This window comes from Paramisgurnus dabryanus, chromosome 24 (assembly GCF_030506205.2).
Source record: "Paramisgurnus dabryanus chromosome 24, PD_genome_1.1, whole genome shotgun sequence".
Taxonomy (NCBI): domain Eukaryota; kingdom Metazoa; phylum Chordata; class Actinopteri; order Cypriniformes; family Cobitidae; genus Paramisgurnus; species Paramisgurnus dabryanus.
The window spans coordinates 28,652,726-28,677,701 of NC_133360.1; the positions used below are offsets into that span (position 1 = coordinate 28,652,726).

General features: G+C 36.5%; 1 protein-coding gene and 1 long non-coding RNA gene across 12 annotated transcripts in view; both read left to right on the top strand.

Moving 5' to 3' along the window:
- dock3 (dedicator of cytokinesis 3) overlaps positions 1 to 24,976 on the top strand; it is a 185,198-nt gene that overhangs the window by 82,047 nt on the left and 78,175 nt on the right. For 10 of the 11 annotated variants that reach the window (XR_010529355.1, XM_065259814.2, XM_065259819.2 and 7 more), the window contains exon 6: positions 23,842 to 23,990. Coding sequence is in view for 10 of the 11 variants with exons in the window: in XM_065259814.2 (XP_065115886.1) it covers positions 23,842 to 23,990 (149 nt within the window). In the remaining variant the exon portion in view is untranslated. Of the gene's footprint in view, positions 1 to 11,292; positions 11,713 to 23,841; positions 23,991 to 24,976 lie in introns of those variants that run through there. The other variant, XM_065259822.2, reaches the window with a different exon arrangement.
- LOC135741259 (uncharacterized) lies at positions 7,568 to 9,656 on the top strand. Its single transcript, XR_010529403.2, has 3 exons — positions 7,568 to 7,757; positions 8,460 to 8,566; positions 8,646 to 9,656. It is a non-coding gene; the product is annotated as an uncharacterized lncRNA (long non-coding RNA).

A 24,976-nucleotide genomic window follows, 5' to 3' on the forward strand; every position in this document is an offset into this window, starting at 1 on the left:
AAAATGGGTGAACTCCACTCACGGGTGATGATGCAAACCGGAGAGAGGGAGACAGCTGGTATACCGCCTAGAAACGAAGCGAACCAGCTGTGTCGAGAGACAAACAAAGTCAGTATAATCCAATGCTCCAACAAGCGAGCGGTCCGGGTGAAGACGTGTCCCCGAATGCCGAAACCAAACCTGGGGTAACAAAGGGAAAGACAGAGAGCGACTGACAAGACAAGGCAGGGCAGCAGGACTGTGATAAAACAATGAGCGCGCAACAAAGGACAGGACTACGTGCAATATAAAGGGAAAGGTAAACGAGACACCACCGGTGAACAATCAACTGAAACAAGGGGGCGGAGTTAGTGAACACACGAGGAACCGGCACCACAGGTAAACAACACACACACACAGATCACACAGCCATCGATCACCCAGCAGTCATGACAATATTGTCTTTTAAATGTATTTATTTATTTATTGTTGCTATAAAACAATGAAATTATACAATAATTAATCACATTCAAAATAAATGTGATTTTTTGCATAATATATGAGTGTGAGCTGTGTGTAATTATTATGTATATATAAATACACACACATTCATATGTATTTAAGAAACATTTACATGTGTGTGTGTATATATATATATATATATATATATATATATATATATATATATATATATATATATATATATATATATATATATATATATATATATATATATTTATTTATTTATATTCTATATGATATATAAATAAAAAAAAATTAATTTGACATTTTTATAAAAATAAAACATTTCAGAAATAAATATATGTATGTGTATGTGGTTAAATATACATAATAATTACACACAGTACACACACATATATTATGCAAAAAAATCACTTTTATTTTGTATGCGATTAATCGCGATTAATCTTTGCCCAGCACTAATATATATATATATATATATATATATATATATATATATGTATATGTTTTAACACATTAAACCTTTATAGATGTCTGCTAACTCATATAAATTTAAAATATTGTTAAAGACAAGTAAATGGTCAGAAATAAAAAAAAAATCTGATTATACAATAGCACAAATAAATACAATAGAACAAACATACAAATGAAATAAACAGTGCTGTTAATGTTTTTAGGCTGGTCTGCAATTTTCAGTAGAGTACAAAAACAAAATAAAGTAATCAGATAATATTGCATAGTCTTTGCTTTGTATATTGTTTAATTCTTATTAAAAGTTACAAAAGTTATTTAGTCAAGACAAGGAAATTATGATTTTCTTTTTCTGTGGTTTGATTAATATTAGAAACAGCATCAGGTTTATACTCTAAAAATGGGTGTACTGTCACTTTAAATGCATGGATCCAATACATTGTTACACAGACATTGTTTCTCAACTGCCTAAATACTTTTACTTCTATAATCACAGCATTTTAAGTTGATTTAGTTTTAAAATGTCCGCTTAAGTGCAAGAAAACAAATGGCATTTGCGCACTGCCTGTCAGTTTCTAGCTGTCTAAAACCTTGAGATGTGGATCGTGCTCGCGCTTTGAGGTGCGCGCAAACAAAACTTATCAAACAACATGTGAGTAAAGAGATCGCGTGAGATCTGTTTTGCGTCTTGTTGTGCTTAAATATTTAAATTGGCCAATCGAGCCAGTGACTGTTACACCTCTGCTAACACAAATTAATGTTAACACGTTTGTAATAATTATCTTATGAATGATGCACGGAGCAATCCCTAAAATTCCAGCAGTACGCAAAAGTGCCTTTTAGAGCATTGAATGGTGCGCATTTTTTATTTTAAACGCACCTGCGCACCAGTTATGTGCACCCCTGTATATATATATATATATATATATATATATATATATATATATATATATATATATATATATATATATATATATATATATATATATATATATATATATATATATATATATATATATATACACACTATATATATATATATATATATAGTATTATAAATATATATTCTATAAATAGTATATATATTAGTATATAGTATTTTAAATATATTATTTTTTTATTCAATTTTTTATTTATTGTATAAAACAATGAAATGATTTAAATAAGAGTCTTAATGTGCTTTTGGCAAACATCTTATTTTGACAACATGGCTGCAAAAATTGCAAAGCTCATGGAAAATAAAAAGCAAACAATAAAGCTCACAAAATACTTTGTTAGACCTTCTGAGGCTAACAAACCACTTTTTTAAAGGTTAAGTGCCTCCTTTCGACAACCCTTTATTGAATACCAAAAAATGACACTTGCTTGTTTCGAGTTTATCAGGCAAGGCTACAAAACAAGGTTGTTAAATTCTAAAGGTCAGAAAGATAGCCATGTAAAAGCAAATTTAAACATTTAAAAAGGACTAGAATATGACCTCATTAAATAAACAATATCCAAAATAAACCTAAGCAGCAAAACTTCTTGAGCTCTTCAGCAGTCTCGAGTTTCTCTTTTTCAGTCACGTCTCCCTCTTTCTGAATCTCTGGCTGTCGATTCTTCGCCTACCGCAGTGCCCACTTCATCTAAGCACTTTTCACAAATGGCCACGATGGGGCGTCTCGATCGAAAAGTGAGATGGAGACCGGAATCCTTTCAGCGTTCCGAGCCACGTGGATCCATTTAAAGGCCCGGAGCCCAAGCAAGAATACTTACCGCACAGCGTGTTACCCAAAATGAAGCACATTAGCATCTTCCCTAGGCAATACTACTCCACTTCCTGTGTATATTTAGCGTCTCGCTGGAACACTGTTGTTGACGGGGCTTAATGATAATGTTTCAGACTGTTTGCTGTTTCCTTTCAGACTGTCGCTAAGAATGGACAGGCGTGTTGTGATTGGTTGATTTTAAGCACAGACGGTGGGGGTTGGATGTGAACATTTGTAAAGTCTCATATAGCTGAATGAGTCAGAAACCGTAGGCCAGCAGATCAAGATTGATGCTAGAACTTATTTATTTAAAGGTGCCAAAGAATGCAATCTGTTAAACTGTTCTTTGATATCTACATAGAAGGTATGTAACTTTAATAAGTGCAAAAATCATCAAGAAATGTTTTTACATGTACATTTAAAACCCTAGGATTATCCTTTGAATGAAATGGTCTATTTGGAAGGGTCATGAATAATAATGTTGAGCTCTGCTCTGATTGGCTCTGCTCTGCAGCTCATGCCAGTAGCACACAGTAGTAAACGGACCTTACATTTGAGCCTGAATGAGACGAAATGACAGATTTTGAGGAATAATTAATTAATAGATTGTCAATGGACGTTTCTAAGTAGTACGTTTTTTTTTTTTTTTATAGTCTATAGTACTAGAACTTCAGACTAAACATTAGCATTCATCCATGCCTACATAAACACAAAAACAAGTTTTTTATTCTATGGCACCTTTAAAGTTTTTTATGTGTAGCACCTCAGTCAATAGACTATTGAGGGTTGTCGCACCTCGGTGGTAAACATACAGTACAGTTTTTTAACGAATCAGTCAGAAAGAGTCATGAATCAGAATCACTTTGATCAGTTCTTGATTCAGTCACTTAAACTTCAAATCATGCCACAATGAGAAACCATTCGATAAATCGTTAGACAGCACTTTGAATTCCTTCCAGCAATAAACAGTGCATTCATTTTCTTATTTACCGTACCTACATTATTGGATGTCTAAACCACAGCACATCACTAGTAATAAGTACTGCATGTTTGCTAATGCAGATAGTTTGTTGTGGAGCATCAGAAATTCCCCTGCATCGCCCTGCGGTTCTTTTAAAGGTTGCTAAGCAACTAGTCGTGCAGTTGAAAGCGTTATCAATCACTGATGAGCAAAACCCAGAGAGCAGAAGATGCCCGGAGATGACCTGACGGATCGTCTGAGGCTGCGTGTGTCTGCGAGGGAACGGAAGAAGCAGGAATTTTATGCCTGATTACGAAAACAATACTCAATGATATGCACTCTTCATAGTGTGTTTGATCTAAAACACACACACACACACACACACACACACACACACACATATATGAAAATCCAAAGCTGTATCTTGAGCGCAGTGGATAAAAATGCGTTGGAGATGTGTGAGCCCGAAGAGATCTTAGTTAGTGTATGTTTATTTTTTATGTTAACATTGCGCTACTAATAATGCTTATATTGGTTAAACACGAATTAATCAATTGTTGTTAGTAAAGTACAGTAAGCTAAGTAATGGATTGGATAAATAATTAATAATAGTATTTACATTGTTTTCATTTCATTATCATTGTATACCTGAGTCTTAATTGTGTGACAACTAACCCCGCTGTGTAAAAATGTTTTCAATCCCAGCTATCAGTTACTAGGAGTTGTTGACCGGTTTCAAAATGCTGTTATGTTTTAGGTAACAAGACAGTGATTTATATAAGGTTGGATTTGGGGACTTACACACCTAACTCAGAAATAAAAAACATTGTGTTTGACACATGAAAACGTCTCGGGTTACGTATGTAACTGTTGATCCCTAAGAAGGGAACGAGACGCTGCGTCTCCCTTGCCATACTTCCTGCGTCCCTATAACGCCACCTTTGGCAATATTTCAGATAGCGATATACTTCCTGGCTCCCGCTTCACCCTGTCTTTGTCGTTAAGCCTCACCATTGGTTGAATTTGATATACACATTCAGTCGCACTTACCCCTGGAGGCGTCCCCAAAGTGTCACCAGACGCAGTGACGTAGTTTCAATGTAATGAAACATTCTAACTCTCTTTTCTCCTTTTTTAACATTGGGAAAAAAGTCATTATAGTTTAAAATAAAGATAAATTCATTTTGGTGTTTAATATTCAAATTTTTTAAATAATGGTCAGCGATCACAGAATGATTTTAGTTTCTGGTTTTAGCCTTTTAGTCGCTTCATTCGCGTGTGAAATTCTAGTCATCGAGACATTCACACGGAAATTCGCATCGTGGGAGGGCCTTCCATAGGCTTCTGCGATTCCGCTCGCTTTCTGTAATCACGTCACTACTAGAGTAAACTCCAGATTGGTTAACGCGGCACGTATTTCCGCCAAAGTACAAATTTTTCAACTCGCGCATTTGCCGCGGCAACGCTCAATTCGCATCAAGCTAAATCTCTAATTTGCACCGCGAGACCTCCAAATGCGCTTCAACACGTCTTCACATGCAGCATAAAAATACTTTATTTGTAACAAACAGAAGATAAAGAATTTACAAACGTGCGGAGAGCTGTTTCAGCACTCGGACAGTGCTGTGAGTGTTTTAAAAAAGCATTAAAAAGGTTCTTATCTCATCATATGCACAGGTACAAAGTCATCATATACAATACATTTCAAATGGCATCTTAAAAAAAATTAAAAATAGATTAAATATTTGCATTCGTTTAAAAAAGCTGCTCTTTACGCCTTTTAACGTCTCGTAATCGGTCCTTATTTATGTCCAAGATACTCAATAATAATCTTTCACATTTCAATCCTTTAATTTTTCATATTATAAAATGTTTGTGTGCTGCTGCGCATTTATGTGTGTGATAAGCAAATGCACGTTGTTGTCCCGTTTATAGGCACATTACTAATGTGCTCATTAAATAACAAAAACAAAGCGTATTTAGTTGCCTCAAAATAGCAACACGCCAACAATGGGTCTGAACACACCCTGTTTTCAGACCAGAATGCCCATGGGCGCAAATGCATTTGCTATTTAAACAACGTGCCGCTAAACATGAAAACGATAATTGCGGCAGGTTGAAACTACAGTAGCAAAAGACACTTGCTTCGCGCATTGCGCTGTGTATGATAGGGCCCTTGGTCTCATCCCTCATTTGCATTTTAAATAATAGGTATAAATGTGGCACACTAGGATATGAGGTGTTTAACACTGTATTCACCCCCTATGTCTGGGTTCCTTGCGGAGCTCTGAGAGCCGCTGCTAGAATGATGATTCACTCCGGATGACTTATTCGGCTGAAACCTTCCGGTGTAGGGGAGCGGCGTGTCCAACAGGTTTACAACACATATGGATGGAGGATCGACCACGCTGTATATTTAGAGTCACAGTGACAAAAGATTGAGGAAGGCTTACTGTGGACGGCTTTATTTTAGGTTTATTTTTGACGGTCACATCTTAATCCGTTACTGAATGAGCGGTGTGACAGGTTCAAAATTGATCACTGATTCATACCAAGGTTATTCCCCCCTGCGGGAGCTTTTCTATGAATTCCGGTATTCCGTCACCTCCCACCCACAAACCCCATGATTTTTTTGCACCTTTGTGCTAGGATTTTTCCTTTCTTGTTTAAATGGCTCGGACTGTATACTGCAAGCTTACTAAGCTTACTATTGGTTTCTTTATCATATGACTACATGTATCATTACCCGTACAATCACACAAATTGTAATGGCACAATTTAATGATGAAGTTAGCTGCATAATCATATCATTTGCTCTTGTATAAGCCTAAGCTATTGTAGGGTTTCTTTGTAATACCCTATGTTCTCTGAAGAAAAGCTACAAAAGCTAGCACTGGCATGGTACCATTTCAAAAAGTGCACTAAATTGTATACATATTAGGGACTTTAAAAAATATATATAATGCCAGTGACAGCTTTTTGACAGGATAGACATCTTTTATATTTATAATAATCAAAATATTCCCTATTTACTATTATAATATGTGTTCCTGATCTTATTATGCATGTTAACCCCCAAAACAAAGTTTTCATATTGGGTGACGTCATTTAGACCAGGGGTTTTCAAACTTTATGATAGCAGGGACCCCCGTATGATGAACCTTTTCTCCTTTTCTAAAATTAGAAGTAATTGTGATATTATAAAGACAACAAATTGTTTACAAACTTAAACAATTGAGTATACAGTACACTTTAACCATTTTTGCTTAGTCTTTTTGCTTTTGAAATGTTCTGGGGGCCCCTTAAAAACTGGTGGGGGACCTCGGGAATTTGAAAACGCATCAAATGCACAGAACAGGCTTATTGGTATGTTGCATCATTTCCTGTACTTCTTCTGTCTCCACTGATGCTTTTAAAAGCACTGCCTATGACACAAGAAAGCTGCAATAAAGCAAGACGTGCACATTCGCATCACTATGGTACAGTTTAGCATCAGCGTCACGGGCTGCAATATGGCCGCACAGATGCTTCTCCCAGCTACTAATGCATCACACAGATTCCTTGCTGTTTTCAAGGACTCGCACAATTTGTAAAGCCCATCCATGAGTGCGAATATGAGACCTTAAGTCTTACAAAACTGAAATCCACACATATAGCTGCACCTCGACATGTTTCCTTTTTATTCGATTGTGGGCTGAGATTTGATTCGTTGCTTCAGTGATTCGTGATTAGATTGTAAGTGGTGAGTTTTCGTTTTGTTTGCACGCTTCTAGATTGCCCACTCCTCTCTCAACGGATGAGAGCTCTCATGCAAACAAGTTTTAACTTCATCCTCTGTGATCATTTTAGTTTCAATGGTGGTGTTTGCTGAAGCAAGGTGTAACTATTGCTCATGCATGCCAGCCTGCTGTTGTGCACTCTAAAAACCGTTGGGTTATTTGTTTTACCCAATAGGTGGGTTAAACGTATTGGGTTGTTCTGTTGGGTTATTCCTAGCTTGTATTGGGTTATTTCCATAACAACCCAGAGAGTTGGGTTAAAATCGGGCTCACGTCACGCATTTTGAATTTCAACGGTTGACCGGTGCCACTGCTGAGTGCGGACAGACACGAGAGGTACGTTTTAAAATATATATCTCTGTGTAATGTTTTATCTTGCTACAAAGTGTCTTTAAGCTCTAACACACAGTAAACTATCAGTCACGTTTAAATAAGTGTACAAAAACGCTGTTGTCTAGTTTTTGTCCGTTACACCTGTTCCATTCATTAACTGTTATCGATGCCAAACGCGTTTTTAAGCAATCATAAACGTAGAGAGACATTGCAATTTATTTTAATACTAAACAGCACCAACAGCATGAGCCCTTACGAAAATGAATCATTTCTTTTTTTAGTAGTATAACGTTAGTTTCATGGCGTATTGATTGTCATATTGCTTTAACCATGCTTTCTGTAACAGACAATGTTGTTTTGTTTAAAGTGTAGTAAAAACCGTTTTTTAACTTTTGTAAGGGATGCAACCGGCTGTTTTTTGCTCCAAATATTTTTTTAGCCGGTCTGTGTTATAGACACAGAGCTGTAATATAAATGTGATTCTGAATGTAAATGTCTTAAGAAATGACTCGATGGCATTTTATTGTCGTCTTACTCCAGTATAATCCCTGATAAAGCGCTGCACGTCTACTACTGTATACTGTAACCCCGGTAACGGTTGAATTTGCAATTCAGCGCCATCTACTGTCAAAGTAGAGTATTTATTCAGCGTGCCAGATGTGTTTGCTTTGAGATTTAATTAATTATTCTTTTCTTTAAATGTAGACATTCTTGGAGATGTTGCATTAAAAACCTTACAAAATGGCCAGCAAGATTGTTCAGCCTTCCTACAGTACCAAGAGGCAAAGCAAACATTTATTAATTTGCAACCTGTAAGTATCATTTATGACACTTAGTTTTTTTTATCCTGTTTATGTGTGCATATTTACATTGTGAAAATTCTGTCTTCAGGTCAGAAAACAAACATAATTCAGTATTTGGAGGAGGAGGTATGACGAAGACCCCATGTCCTCCTATGGGATGAATTTGACTAATCACAAGCCTTTGTTATCGTGGGGAGGCATGGCCCTGGAGCAAGACCAGCAGTTGACATGTGCTTTAATATTTTTTTTTACATTTTATACAGAGTATCCCAAGCCTTTCACTACTGTTAAGTAGTTTCTGTAACACACAATACATTTTGTACCATGTGATGTTTCCTGAACACACTGTCACCTGCTTAAAGGGACAGTTCCCCCAAAAATGAAAATTGTCATAATTTTCTTCCTCTCCTGTCGTTACAAACCTGTACACATTTTTTTGTTCTGATGACCACAAAGGAAGATATTTTGAGTAATGTTTGAAACCAAACAGATCATGAGCCCCATTGACTGTCATAGTAGGAAAAAAGAATACTATGAAAATGAATGGGGCTCATGATCGGTTTGATTTTTTAAACATTCTTTGAAATATACCTTTGTGGTTATCAAAGTAAAGACTTATATACAGGTTTATAACAACATGAGAGGGAGAAAATGATGACAAAATGTGTGAACTATGCTTTTAAGCAGTTTTTAGTTGGATAAGATTGAGTAGATTTGTTTTGTTCTTATGTTTTTGTTTATTTATGTATGTATATATGTATGTATGTGTGTATGTATTTATGCTTCTATACATGTATGTATTTATACATTTAAATGCAGGTGCAAATGACTAAATGAAATTAAAGCATTATAAATGTATTTGTAAGTTTTGAATTATTTATTTATAAAGCAAATAATAGTAATAAATAATAATAATAATAATAATAATAATGGGGTTAAAACAGCATTTCAAAAATAACCCAACAAATTGGTTATTTCATAACCCAACTAATTGGGTAAAACTTTCTACCCAATGCATTGGGTTAAAATAACCCAACAATGGGTCGGTGCTATAGTAACCCACCATTGGGTTATTTATTGGGTTATTTTTAACCCAACTGTTTTTAGTGAGTGGGAAAACGTAACTGGTGCTGATTTCGTATGAATTTGTACAATGTGAATCATAAGAAAATAAATATTACAAAGACAACAGACATGAGGTCAACCCTAAGGTGCAGTGTGCACACTTAAGGAGGACAGAAATGCAATATTATATACATAACTATATTATCAGTGGTGTATAAAGACCTTACATAATGAACTCTATTGTTTTTATTACCTTAGTATGAACCATTCCTAAGGTAATAAATAGTCGCAGTCATGTTCCCACAGTATCCTAAATGGACAAACTGCTCTATAGAGCGTGTTTTGTCACTATGATGTCTCAGACGATGACGTGTTTGTCCTTTGGTGGCTACCTTAGCTTCACTATGCGTTGTGGAAAAGGAGGGGTGAACTGTGGACTAAGCCATTTGTTGCAATTCACAGTCTCATCACTAGATACCGCTAAAAGTCCCACATTACACCTTTAACATAACCGTCACTGGGGGACGAAAACTGATCATGCGAAAACTTATCATACAAAAACTGATCATGCGAAAACTGATCATGCGAAAACTGATCATGTGAAAACTGATCATGTGAAAACTGATCATGCAACATCTGATCTTGCAAAAACTGATCATGCGAAAACTGATCATGTGAAAACTGATCATCCGAAAACTGATCATGCGAAAACTAATAATGCGAAAACTGATCATGCAAAAACTGATCATGTGAAAACTGATCATGCGAAAACTAATAATGCGAAAACTAATAATGCGAAAACTGATCATGCAAAAACTGATCATGCAAAAACTGATCATGCAAAACTGATCATGCGAAAACTGATCACGCGAAAACTGATCATGCGAAAACTGATCATGCGAAAACTGATCATGCGAAAACTGATCATGCGAAAACTGATCATGCAAAACCTGATCATGCAAAACCTGATAATGCAAAAACTGATCATGCGCAAACTGATCATGCGCAAACTGATCATGCGACAACTGATCATGCGACAACTGATCATGCGCAAACTGATCATGCAAAAACTGATCATGCAAAAACTGATCATGCAAAAACTGATCACGCAAAAACTGATCACGCAAAAACTGATCACGCAAAAACTGATCACGCGAAAACTGATCACGCGCAAACTGATCATGCGCAAACTGATCATGCGAAAACTGATCATGCGCAAACTGATCATGCGAAAACTGATCATGCGAAAACTGATTATGCGAAAACTGATTTTGCGAAAACTGATCATGCAAAAACTGATCTTACAAAAACTGATCAAGCAGAAACTGATCATGCAAAAACTGATCATTTGAAATCTGATCAATACAGAGACAGTTTCCATCTCAATCGCGATTTGCCAGATAAGGAAGCGTCCAGACAAGAGCTTTACCCTGGCAACTATCCACAACACCTTTCGTTCTTTGAACTGACTGGCATCACTTTTATTTTGTGAATGAAAGCGTGATTGGTGTTGCTGCATGATAGTTTTTCAATGTTCTTCTACAGAATATTGCTCATATCTGGCTGTCAGGTGAATTTAGTGTGCAAGGGAGGCTCGGCACAGCTGAGGATACTGGCAGCTGTTTCCTCCAATGGCAAGCGTCTGTGGCATCCCTCAACGTTTCTTCGGGGACGACGAGGGAGGGAGCGCATTTGCGTGTGGGCTGCTGAGAGCTTCATGCAGCGTTAGTTAGGTAACTACAATACAGCGAGGGAACGAAACAACAGGACATCAGGCAAAAAGAGAGGGAAGCGAGGACGCTCGGTTGTCCGAAATAGATTAGTGATAAATTAAAGAGAGGATGAGCTCACACATGCCCAGGAAAGCGTGCGTTTCTGGTTGACGTGGGTGGCAACGTGTGTTTGAATGCGTGCCTGTGAGGGAAAGTGAGAAAGGCACAGCATGCGTGTTAGGGAGAGAGGGAGAGACCAGTTGCGGTGGAAGAGAGAGATCGAGGTATTTGACAGCCTGTGATTTCAACTCATGTCGGGCGAATGTTTACAGCTATTCCATAAGAGCACTTGGATGGGAAACATCTCAGTCTGAAGCGGTAAGTAGTCGCATTTCTTACTTAACCGTTGCTCATTTGAGACCGTACCGGCTTGATGATGCCCATCGCAAAGCATGCTGGTCTTTTTGACAGGGCTCGTAGTATTTTTAGTTACGTTCAGGCCCTTAAGTTGAATGAGGGGTTATGACCTCAGAGTGGACTAACATCAGGATGTGATGTTAGCAGACAGTTGCCGTAGTAAGATGACAAGCATTGGTGTTTGTTTGAATATCTTTATGTTTGTGTTAAAAAATACATTTTTAGTGTAGGCTAAAACTGGATAAATAAGCTATGCAGCTGCGATTTAACTTGAACATTTTGTATTTTTCTTATCTTGGAAGATACTGATCTGTCTAGCATAGGAAAGTCGCATTCATCCAACTGTTCGTTTGGATGATTGATTGATTTTGTGTAAAAAAAAGTCCCCTTGCGGTATTTTAAATTAGTGGTGGTCAACCTGTTGGTGGTGGGGAGGATGGAGGTGAACATGAGCGTTAGTACCTGCACACGCAAAAAGAGGTTAAAGGTAGGGTGCATGATTTTTGAAAACACTTTGGAAAAGGGGACTTGGGCCGACTACCAAAACACACTTGTAGCCAATCAGCAGTAAGGGGCGTGTCTACTAACCGACATCGCTGCCTGGGTTCTGTATGTGTGGGGCGGGTCTATTAAGGTCCAGATTCTATTGGGGTAGGTGCGTGTTTGTTAAGGTGATTTCAAATGTCAACATTGGCTTTCAAAGATCATGCACCCCACCTTTAAGTAAGGAACCTATATACTCCAAGGGTCAAGTGATGATTGGCTAGATCAAAATGTAATGAATGTCTTAGCATTAAAAAAATAGCTGATAACGAAATTTGAGTCATGCACACTGTAAAACGTAAACAATACATAGGCCTTTAGTCTTAAGTGATTGATGATTGGCTCTTTGTACTGGAAGGCGGGACTTCCTTTGCTAGAGCATTATTGCTTATTATATCAAATTGAGTATAGCATTTTATTACCATTCCAGTAACTGAATATTTACAGTATAGTCTTAGGTTATATAGATGGCATTTACTGTATATATTGTTTAAAGGGGACATGTGATGAAAATATGACTTTTTTCGTGTTTACGTGATACAATTGGGTCCCAAGTGCTTCTATAAAGCTAGAAAATGTGAAAAAGATCAACCCAGTAACTTAGTTTTGGTAACCATTTTCTGCAAGCATGTGAAAAAATAGCTCATTTTGGCTCCCCTTGTGATGTCAGAAGGGGATCTTATTATAATAATACCGCCCCTTAATCTGCACCATCCAACCACGTCACGGTCATTTAGTGCAGAGATCAGCTAATTTGCATTTAAAAGGACACACCTACAAAGTGTCAATTTTAACATGTTATAATAAATATTATTTATGAATAATAAATTATTTTTATGATATTTTGAGCTTAAACTTTACATGTGTGCTCTGAGGAGACCAAAGATTTATTTTTCATCTTAAAAAAGTCTTATGAAATGTCCCTTTTAAACATAATTATGAACAACAGTATCATTCCTAATATTATTATTTGTATAAAAGCATTCCCAAAAAACCCCTACGATGCATTTAACCTTCAAAAGTATTGTAAAATTTTTGTTTATAACTATAATCACTATCATTTTGTATACATTTTGTACTCAACGTCGGAAAGGATTTACACACCATTCATTTCAACTTAACCAGGTTACATAAAGTTAACTAGTGGCCTAATTTGTGGCATATTTGGCCTTCATTGACCCAAACAAAGACACACACATGTTGTGATGGACTATTCGAATGCCTAACCTTAGCAAAGATCATACCAGGTCACGAGAGGTTTAAGGGTTGTGTACTAACCGGTTAACACGAATACATGCTGTCACGCACCTCACATATGCTTCTTCAAAGCTATTTCACCTTTAAATCAACTTTCCTCCAGTATCAGAACCACCCATCTCACATCAAGGAGCATTCCACTTCCAGAATGCACTTCTTCAGGCTATTGTCCTTTCTAAACAGCTCCAGGACTGACTGATTGGTAATAATCTCACTGCGTGCAGGAGCCCATCCTATAGTATTAGTTTATAAAAAAAGTGGAAAATGTGTACTGTTAGAAAATGATTCAGCCTCCAAGTTAATGTAGCACATCAGTCTCAGACGTGTGGCGGCTTTCCCGCGAGTGTTGCTGTAATTGAAGCTTTCCGTCAAGATAAACGGACTTTTTTCATACTAAACTTGGGTTTCAAGGGAGTTGCTGTAGCTTTTAGATGGCAGGTCTTGTTATATCGCATTAATATTGCAGCGTCACCTGCAGGGTCTGAAAAGGGGTCGTTTGCGGTCTTCTCTTCTGTGTTGTGTGCAGAAACATGCATATTGTATGTATAATATACTTATTAAATGGGACATTTCACAAAACTTTTTTAAGATGTCAAATAAATCTTTGGTGTCTCCAGAGTACGTATGGAAAGTTTTAACTCAAAATACCACACAGATCATTTATTATAACATCTTAAAATTGACACTTTGTACTGTAAGTGTGAGCAAAAATGTGCCGTTTTGGGGTGTGTCTTTTAAAATGCAAATGAGCTGATCTCTGCACTAAATGGCAGTGCTGTGATTGGATAGTGCCCTTATCCTCTTTAAGGGGAGCCAAATTTCAATTTTTCACTTGCATGCAGTGAATGGTTTACCAAAACTAAATTATTGGGTTGATTTTTTTCACATTTGTAGTTTGATAGAAGCACTGGGGACCCAATTATACCACACTTAGATTTTCATGATATGTCACCTTTAAGGTATCATCCTATTCATTTATTTTGCTATATGTTTATTTCAGTTCTTTTTTATACCACCAGTTATTTCTTGTCTTTGTTAAAGTAATGTTAAACACATGCTGGATTAAGATTCACGACTTTGGTCTTCAACTGATCTGCCCACATCCTATACTTGCGTAATGTATACTGCACACACACACAAACCTATTGTTACCAGAAGGACTTTTGCAAACTCGCCCCTGCTGCCGTATCCCAAACATGACTCTGTTTTTTGCTTTACCATCTGTTAGCTTTCTCATAGACATCCAGTCCGGCTAACGCAGGTGAGCGTTAGCATTAGCTGGCGATGAGCAGCGGTGACTGTGCAGTACGTGGGTGGAAAGGTGTGAGTCATCTCTGAAACTCAAATGGAGGACAAAAGAAACTCAAGATATTAAATCCCTTCATTACAGATTTTCCTGCGTCGTGTAGCTAGGGTCTTAGCAGCTCAAAGATCGTGGGATCGAGTCTCAATGGATACTTGGGAAGCTTAAATGTACTGTAAGCCAGTTTGAAAGTGCAAAATGAATGTAAATGTTCATGTTTCGCTTGTCGTTGTTAAAGTACGTTTTTTAGCTGTAGTTTCTTTCAAGTCAACATAAACGAGCACATTTTGCTACCGTACAGTATTATAAATCAGGATCATATATTTAGAAAGTAATAAGGGTCTGTTTTAATTTTAGTTTATGTCAGTTTTGGGATAATCATGCTAATAACAATTCTGGTCTTACAAGAGCAAATATATTGATTTCTTTACCTCATTTACCATTGTAAGCTTTAATGCTATTTGAGGTTCTTTGCTCAGTGAAGCCTGATGTGTATGAAAGTGTATGAGAGCCATTTATCTGTACTGTAACTACATTTATATACAAAATTGTAATATAGAGATTCCATTGATAAATGGATAGAGATACAGAAGCAGATGCCATTATTCCTATTGGCACATAACTAAAAATAAGAGTAAGACATTAGAGGACATCCGTTTCTGGCTGTGCGTTGCACCTGCTACTCTGAAAATCAATTTAAGGATTAGAAATGATTGGCTGAAAAAATAGTTATTTTACCTGTGTTTTGCCTCGGTTGTGAGATCCAAATGGTACATTTTTGTAGAGGTAGACCGATTAATCGGCACCGATAGTTAATTGGTGGAACAATCGGCTATTGGCAAAAAATCCATGCCGGTAGTTTTTTCAAGTGTGCACGTTGCTTAATATCATTATAAAGTAATTAATTTGCTGAATCAATGCTGCAATAGCAGAAAAACAAGGCTGACAGGACAATAATATTAGTAGTACCTCAAACCAAAATACACACAGATAAATCCAACCCAAATGTTTAATGTCATGATTATTACAATTGATTTGCATTAATTTATTTCCAGCTTTTATCCATATTTTAAGTTGGATAAGAAGGAGAGAAAGCAAACTATATGCTGCTGTTGGATAAATTAACATATCCAACTAATCAAAATCTACGGTGCCCCTAAGGGGACATGAAGCAAAAATTAAATAAAGTTTAGTTTTGTGAGTGCATGTGAAACTATCGCGAAACTTTTACGTGAGCACACGAAACTAAACTTTACATTTTTGTAATCCAATGTCACCTTAGAGGCTCGGTAAAAATCTGATTTCAATTATTTTTTTATTATTAATGTAATTTCAATTTAACCAGTGGGAATATTTCACAGAAGAATTAACTTCCATACTTATTAATATAATTTATATATTTTTATTTATACATTTACTTAACTCATTCCTCAAGTTGCCCGCCAGCATTTTTTTGTGATTTTCACAAAAGTTTCACAAAATGCCTTACAGAAAAATTTAATTCTAATAATATATAAACATACAAATATATTAAATGACACAAGACACAAAATGGAAAAAACGTATCTTTATTTTTTTCTTTGCTTATAAACTCTTAAATATGGGAATTTTTCTTCAAAAATACAGAATTGTGAGCAAAAAGCTAAAAAAAAATGCATTTTTGTGAAAGAATTTTGTTAGAGATCAGATTCAGAACGATTATCAAAACATACACAGAGTTTAAAATGAGTAAATAACGTTTCGGTCTTTAGTTTTCTTCATAAATTGGGTTAAGTGTATAGTGGATAATTGCGGTATTACTCACCCGGAGCACGTTTTTTTTTTCAGGCAAATGTTTTCTCTTAATTAAAGATTAATCGGTTATCGGCAAGCAGGGAGCAACTTGGTTATCAGTATCGGTAAACTCCCCTATCGGTCGACCTCTACACCTTTGGACCTAAAGAGTGCATATTATTACCTCAAATGTACAAATTGGAACCAAATGTACACATAGCTGTACCTGAATTGTACGGTAGGATACAGTTTCTATCCTATCCACTAACAAAAGATTGAATTAGCTGACAGCTGTGGCGAAATATGATGAGGACACCTGTAGCTCAATTCAGTGTTTGTATTTAAAGCCTGTGAATCACTCAGTTGTGGAAAGTGTGATAAATACATGTTCCTTACACGGCCGGCTCAACATGTGCTCCAGCTCTTCCCACACACTCTCTCATGTTATCCTCAGCTGTATTCTCCAACAAATGTTCCCTTGCATCTGACCCTCCGTCTATAAAAATCTTCTTCGAGGCAGCCTGCATGTTGCTGTCATCCCTTACAAAATGCAGTTGTGGTAAAACCATGGTTCTTTGATTTATACAGTTTTTAACAAATTTATTACACCTCCTGTCTATTTATCTGAAAGATCATACAGAAGATGAAGTGATTTAATGTGAAGCCCTTTCTTTTCAAACAGTTTCACTATTTTAAGCAGGAGTGATTGATGTCAAATTGAATTTGTGCAATTTTGGGCACATTCACCTTCTCTCAGAAGTCAGAAATGAATCAAGCATAACGTTTGACCATTAAAACATATTTTTCTATGAAGGAGTGCAATTGGGCATCTGAATAAACTAAATAAAACTTTACAATTTTTTTCTGTCTGTCTTGTATAAGTGTAAATTGGAAAATTCATGGACACAACAATTATATTTTAGCATTAGAAATTCTACAGTGTAAAACAAATCTTGTTGCACCTAATTTTTTCATTTCAACTTTCTTGATAAATGAACATAAATGAACATTAAATAATTGAGTTTAATTTAACTCTTTCCCCACCATTGACGAGAAAACACTTTCCTGCCAATCCGCAATACCCTTACCCAACTTATAAAGGCCAGAAGTATTCCCTTAGGGAAAACAGATCAAACTCTGTGTATGTTTTGAGGATTGCTCTGAATCTGATCTCTATCAAAAGTCTTTCATAAAAATGCAATTATTTCAGCTTTTTGCTTTTTTTAAAGAAAAATTCCCATATTTAAGAGTTCATAAGCAGAGAAAAAATATAGATAGGATGAAACTTTTTTTCTCATTTTGTTTGTTGTTTGTTTGAAAGCAGAGGGTCTGTTCTTTCGTTTGATATATTTGTATGTTTATATATTTTTAGAAGAACATTTTGTGAAACTTGTGAAAATCACAAAAAATGCTGGTGGGCAACTTTTCAAAAAATGGCTGCACTGAAAAAAAATATTCATTGAATTAATCTTTTTTTTACGGTAAGTGGTTGCAATCAATTTATTTAAGCTACATTTAAACAAAAAAGATTAGTAAAGTAAAATAAAATATAAAACTTTTGTTTAAAGTAGCTTAAATAAATTTATTGCAACCAGTTACCTTAAATTTTTTTATAAAATTCAATGAATATTTTTTTCAGTGTGGCCGGGAATGAGTTAAGCACTTGCTAAATGATTACTGTGTATTATTTTATTAAATTTTGAGTAAGATATGTGATGAAAAATTTGATGAACAGTTTTTGTACATTTTATTTGCCAAGTATTATCTTGGCCTTCATCCACCCTGTTTTTTGTGTTATGGGTTTGTTATTGGTACCATTGAATCATCCATAGAGGTTGATCATTATCTACGTTCACATGGACTTCTTTAGCCTCCATCGGAATTCAATCTTTCTGATCTCTAAATTCTATCATGAACACTTAATAATGTGATCGGATTGATGTTTTTCACGCTGTTTCAACATATGAATGCACTCCAATATCTCTTTGAAGTTGATGTCAGAACCTCATTTTCTTTGTTTTAGAAATCAGACAACAATCATAAGGATTCTCCAATGAATCTTCTTGGATATATATTTTTTTAAACACATCAATGTCAATAGTTAAAGTGCTTGTTAATCGACTCTGTAAGTGATAGAAAATCCTGACGTATTGTTCGCTGGATGCGATTCATCTGTCATATGCTGTAGAGGAGGTGATGTACCGCCTGTGGGGTTGTGGGGGAGGCTTTCCATCAGAGCTTTTATTTCTGTTACGGCCTAGACAGCGAGACAGGTCTCCCGACAGCCAATTTAAAACAATAATAATTAGATTATACTGCAGAGGCTGGCGAATCGGTTTTTGATTGGAGTAAACGGATTGCAACGGAGAAATATCGCAACAGATCGAGCCAGAGGGAATGTGACTCTATACTGTGTACTGAAATAAACTTTTTATTGCCAAAAACATCATCCAGACAAATACATATTTACTGCATTTTCAGATCACTTTAATCTCATTGATCAGAATGAGTCTGATAAAGTGTTAGCGTGTGCTGAAATGTGTCCATGAGATTACTGTGGTCGATTATATTTGACTTTCATTTAAATGTTCAATAGGACAGGGAATGTGTCACCCCTCAACAAATATACTATATGTGACCCTGTCTGTGAAATCCACCCAAGTCTCATAATCGAATGATCAGATTATGAACATCAAAGTTTGATTTTAATTATTGATTTTAATGATCTTAGTCAGCATTAAAATATATCAATCACAAAAAATTGACTTGGAGCTGGGTTTTCACAGATAGGGTCACATATATCAGTCCTCATCAAGGCATATTCTAAAATGTACAGCTGTAGGGAGAGCGGGGTAAGTTGTCACACTTTTTACACAGTCTAACATTTACTGAGCCCCATACATCACAATAAATCTCATACCAAATGAAAGAAGGAAGTCTTAGGCACATTTCTTGTATTCATTACATTTTCATATCTTATCTCATTATGGAGTTGTAGACCGTTGAATAGAGAATGTTCAATTGAAGTTGTCACCATAGATTACCTAAAAAGAAGAACACAACTACGTAATTGTGATTATTGATTTTAATGTTTAAATTCAAACCAGAACTGGAAATATTAACAATCATGCCTAGAGAAGTTGGAAAACAAAAATAGATGCCTTTAACATTATGTCAGGTGGTGTACTGCCAGTCTTTTGTTAATAAATTCTTCGAACCATCTTCCTTCCTAACTTTCTTCAAAAACTTTATTGCAATTACAAACAAATTACAATATCACAATGTTTTTTTGATGATGTTCTATGTGTTCATTTGTACTGGGGCAAGTTGTCACATGTGACGACTTGCCCCATACTTACACGTGTGCTAATGTTGGCTAAATCTCAGGGTTAGCTCAGCATGTCAGCTAAAGTATCAAAAGACACGTTATTGTCTTTTCTATTTTGTGCAAAATAATTTTTAACAGTTATACCCGTAGCCTATTGCATAAAATATAAAATGCAAAGAAGAAAATTATGCTAACGTCAGATTAGTGCGATCTTGACCACATGTGAACACAAAGTTGACTATAAAAGTCGTCGTCGTCACACAAAGTGGTTATTTCTTTTTTGAGATAGAGCCTCTGGTGTTGGAGTTATGAACAGTGTGACAACTTACCCCCCCTCCGTTATAGCAAAAGAGTTAAAGGGACATTCCACTTTTTTGAAAATAAGCTAATTTTCCAGCTCCCCTAGAGTTAAACATTTGATTCTTACCGTTTTGGAATCCATTCAGCCGATCTCGGGTCTGGCGCTAGCACTTTTAGCATAGCTTAGCATAATCCATTGAATCTGATTAGTCCATTAGCATCGCGCTTAGAAATAACCAAAGAGTTTTGATATTTTTCTATTTAAAACTTGTCTCTCATTTAGTTAAATTGTGTACTAAGACCTACAGAAAATTTAAAGTTGAGATTTTCTAGACAGATATGGCTAGGAACTATACTCTCATTACGGCGTAATAATCAAGGACTTTGCTGACGTAAGATGGCTGCAGGGGGCGCAATGATATTACAAAATAGTCCCCTTAGTAACTTTTAATGGCAGGGGACTATTTCAGGCGCTGCGTAATATCATTGTGCCTCCTGCAGGTCCTGCAGAGTCAAGTTTTAAATAGGAAAAATATCCAAACTGTTTAGCGCGATGCTAATGGTCTAATCTGATTCAATGGATAATGCTAAGCTATGCTAAAAGTGCTAGCGCCAGACCCGGAGAAACGGTAAGAATCAAATGTTTAACTCTAGGGGAGCTGGATATGAGCATAATTTTCAAAAAAAAAGTGGAGTGTCCTTTTAAGGGTTATTAAAATAGTTGCAAAAAGTTAAGGCTTTTTTATTAAATTATAACAAGAACAGCAGAACAGAACAGAACGCAGGTGCTTCTAATAGTCAAATTTCTATAATATTAATGTTTATAATATTTTATTGCAAAAAAATCCAAATGAGAACTAGAGGTTCTGCATAATGACAAGAACATTACACACAGAGATTTAAGATCTGTTAGTAATTGCAATGATTTTTTTTATATAAAGCAACACCCCTCTGTTTTCTTCTGCGTTGGATAACTCCTGTCCCGGGATCATGGGATAGCAAGTGTGTATTGAATGAACACTTCGGGATCTGAAAGTACTAGGTCATCCAGGTGCTTTCTGCCTACTGTTTTTCGAATACTAGCAATTCACATACTACTCACCTCGCCTGCTTTTTACCTACTGTATAGTATGGAAGTAGGCGGTTTTGGACAGCGTCACAGTTATTCTTGTCTAAGACAGAGTTTATTCTTAGCTGATAGGTTTTCTGGGGTAATGGAAGCTGATGTGTTGGTCTCCAGCTGGTCACAAACATTGTTCTCCAAGAAAGTCACCCTGTGACAGTAAGGAAATGAGTCATGTTGTATTATTGGTAACTGTAAGATTGAGTGGTAATTATTGATGCCACCATGAGTGGATGCCACATCCATTATTCTCCAGAGTACAAACTTGGAGTCCAAGTGCGCGCAATACAAAGATGAATGTCGTTTTTGTGCGCTGGAGTTTCCAGACCCCCAGTTGATTTCATCATTAACACACCATGGAAAGAAATATTGGCAGATACATCATGCTGCATACATCGCACTTGTGTAAGGGTGTCCTGGGATGCATTCTTGCCCGAGTTGCCCTGATTTTTTGTTTTAAAACTGCGTCAAACTCAAATCCTGAACTGTGATGGAGGGCACTGGAGACGTCAAGCATGGCTGGTATGGCGTGTCGGTGACAAACGCACAGATCCGTCTGTCGTATGTTTCCCCGAGGCTCGACATTGAAAAAAATAAAGGCCTGGTGGTTTGATGATCCACTTTTTTAAAAACAAGTTGTCTTGTATACAGTCATTTCCACATTCTGAAAAAAACACAAGGCCTTGCTAAGAAATATGATATTGTTCATTGTTGAAACTTGTTGTTTATTATTGTGACCATGTAATGCGTTTTTGTAATGCAATGTTTACAGTGTTTTGAATTTGTAATCCAGCACTTGAGAACCATATAGGTAAAACTACCAAGTTCATTGGTAAAAAGGTGTGCAGTTCTTTGGGGTAATAAACCAAAATACAGACATGGATATACACAGAGAAAAGAAAATGGATGGTGTTATAAGTCATTCAAGGAGACATGTACACAACTGAATCACAAAAAAGCATGCTTACTACACAAAGCACAAATGTTTCTTCTTGGTTTCATGGTTTTACAAGGCAATCCCATTGCTTTTTACCAAAAAACAGGACTGCATAACTTTGCTAAAGATCGCCTTAATGCTTGACAGGCATGCAACGATGTTCTGTTACCCACCACGCAAAGTAACTGTGTGGGGCCCCGCAGGCTTGGGGGCCCCCTAATGGCTACAAGCATTGAACTTATTTAAAATATTTATTTAACTTATTTAATTCTTTTGACATCACAGCGTGCAGCTCAGATGCATAGAAAAAAAATTAACCAGACAACAGACAAGAAGAAGACTCTTTTTTTAACTCTTTCCCCGCCATTGACGAGTTATCAGAGAAAACATTTGCATGAAAAAACGTGTTCCTGATGAGTTTTTATGGTTATCTGTAATACCGAGATTATCCACTAGCTGACTGACCCAATTTATAAAAAACCTGAGCAAAAAATTATTTACAAATTTTACACTCTGTGTATGGTTTGATAATCGTTCTGAATCTGATCTCTAACAAAATTCCTTAACAAAAATGCAACTATTTCAGCTTTTTGCATTTGTTTTCTTTTTTTATAAAATTATCCATATGTAAGAGTTTATAAGCAGAGAAAAAAAATGAATGTTTTGTTTGTTTGTTTATTGTTTGATTGAAAGCAGATGATTTGTTCTTTTATTTGATATATTTGTATGTTTATATATTTTTAGAAGAAAATATTCTTGGAAGGCATTTTGTGAAAATCACAAAAAATGCTTCCGGGCAACTTTTCAAAAAGTGGCTGGCGAGGAATGAGTTAAGGCAGTTGATGGTTCTCAAACTGGGGTCTACAGGGTTATTATCAAGGGGCGCGGTAAGCATAGCTTCGAAAGTATGTTGCGTTTATTAAAACCCAAATCTAAGCCACATATAAAGCACGCGCGAGTGAGAGATGTGTGAGTATGCATGCAGAATAATATTTGGACACGGACAATCATCCTCTCTAGGGCACAAATATAGGCTACTTTACAAGCGAAAAAGACTCCACCTCTTCCCAGCACGCAAAAATACAATCACACATGCAAGTGCTGGGATGAGCAGATTGTGCTTGTTGTATCTCATAGTAGGTTTGTTTCTGCAATATGAAAATGAGAGTTATGTGATTCCCATTATAAATAAAGGCAATAACCAACTTAGGGCCCCCAAAAAGGCAGCTTTGGAGTACGACAGAAGCACAGGAGCGCCGGTTGTTTTGCCGCCTTAGGTTCTGGGCAATTTGCTGTTGCTGAGGGACCAATACATTTTCAAGTTATGTTCCTTTAACTTAACTTATCGTGCATTGTGTTAGTTGCACAAAAGGTCATTGGTTTGATTCCCAGGGCATACAAATACTGATCAAATGTTTACTGCACTGTATGCCATATAAATGTCATATAAATGTAAATGTAATATCAAGATATTATATACTGAACCGCTGATGTCATCGCTGCTCTCTTTGTGTTCTTCTTTACAGAAGCATAAAGTCGACCTCTTCTACAAGCTCCGTCACGTGATGAACGAGTTGATTGATCTAAGGAGACAACTGCTTTCGGGTCACCTGACCCAAGATCAGGTCCGAGAAGTCAAGCGACACATCACCGTACGACTGGACTGGGGCAATGAGTGAGTCACGGTCATCTTTTATATCTAAGAGGATGTCCTAAAAAAAACACATTTTATGGAACCAACAAGGTTAAAAACTTGATATAAAAAATGGTTGTCAACATTTTCACGGCATAACTCCAAGGTACTTCATAACTGGTTGCTAGGGTGGTTGCTAAGCTGCTATTTGCCATCCCGAGCCAAAAGGACCCATAACAATGCTGCATGCCAAAATGGTGACTATTAATAAAAACCAATGATTATACCCCACCTCTAACCACGCCCTAAATCCAACGTCACATGAGCGAAAGCAAATCGTACAAAACGTACATATCCACCTCGTAAAATACGCATGCGATTATGTTGGCTAATGTGTTTGCTGGCTGTTTTAATGGTGTTCAAGTGTCAGAGCCAAAGCAGCTGGCATTGAGATGAATGGAGGTGCTTAGGAGAGCATACTTCACTTATTACAGATTCCACCTTCTTGATTCCACCCATGCTGTACTGCTGTAGACAAAATATGTCAGGCGATCTTCACAAGCCATTGAACACTTGACCGTTTACTTAAATGCGGTTAACGTCCAGCTCTAGCGCACTTCACTCAATTGAGGAGTGTTTAAATAGGCACTATAGGGACGTGGAGATCTGCCAGCGTTTAAAAAGGTGCTAGAGGCCGAGGGAGTACAGAGTCAGCCGAGCTGAAAAGCTAGAGATGGATGGCCGCAGACTCCTCCACCTCTTAGATAGACTTGGCCTGGCTCGGCGAAGAAATTAGGAGAACAAGAACATACAGTCATTCACTGGCTGGTTATTGTGAATTATATCAAACGTAGACGGTAAAGATAGCAGAACTCGTGGAGGAAGGTTTGTCGTTTTAAGAGTTAATAGATATTTTTTTTGCCCAAAAAGCAGGATACCGCCCCCATTTTTAACCTACACAGTTTAAACCACATTATAATGTGATTTTTTTTTAAAGCTTTTTGACTTTGTGTCAATATTTACACTTG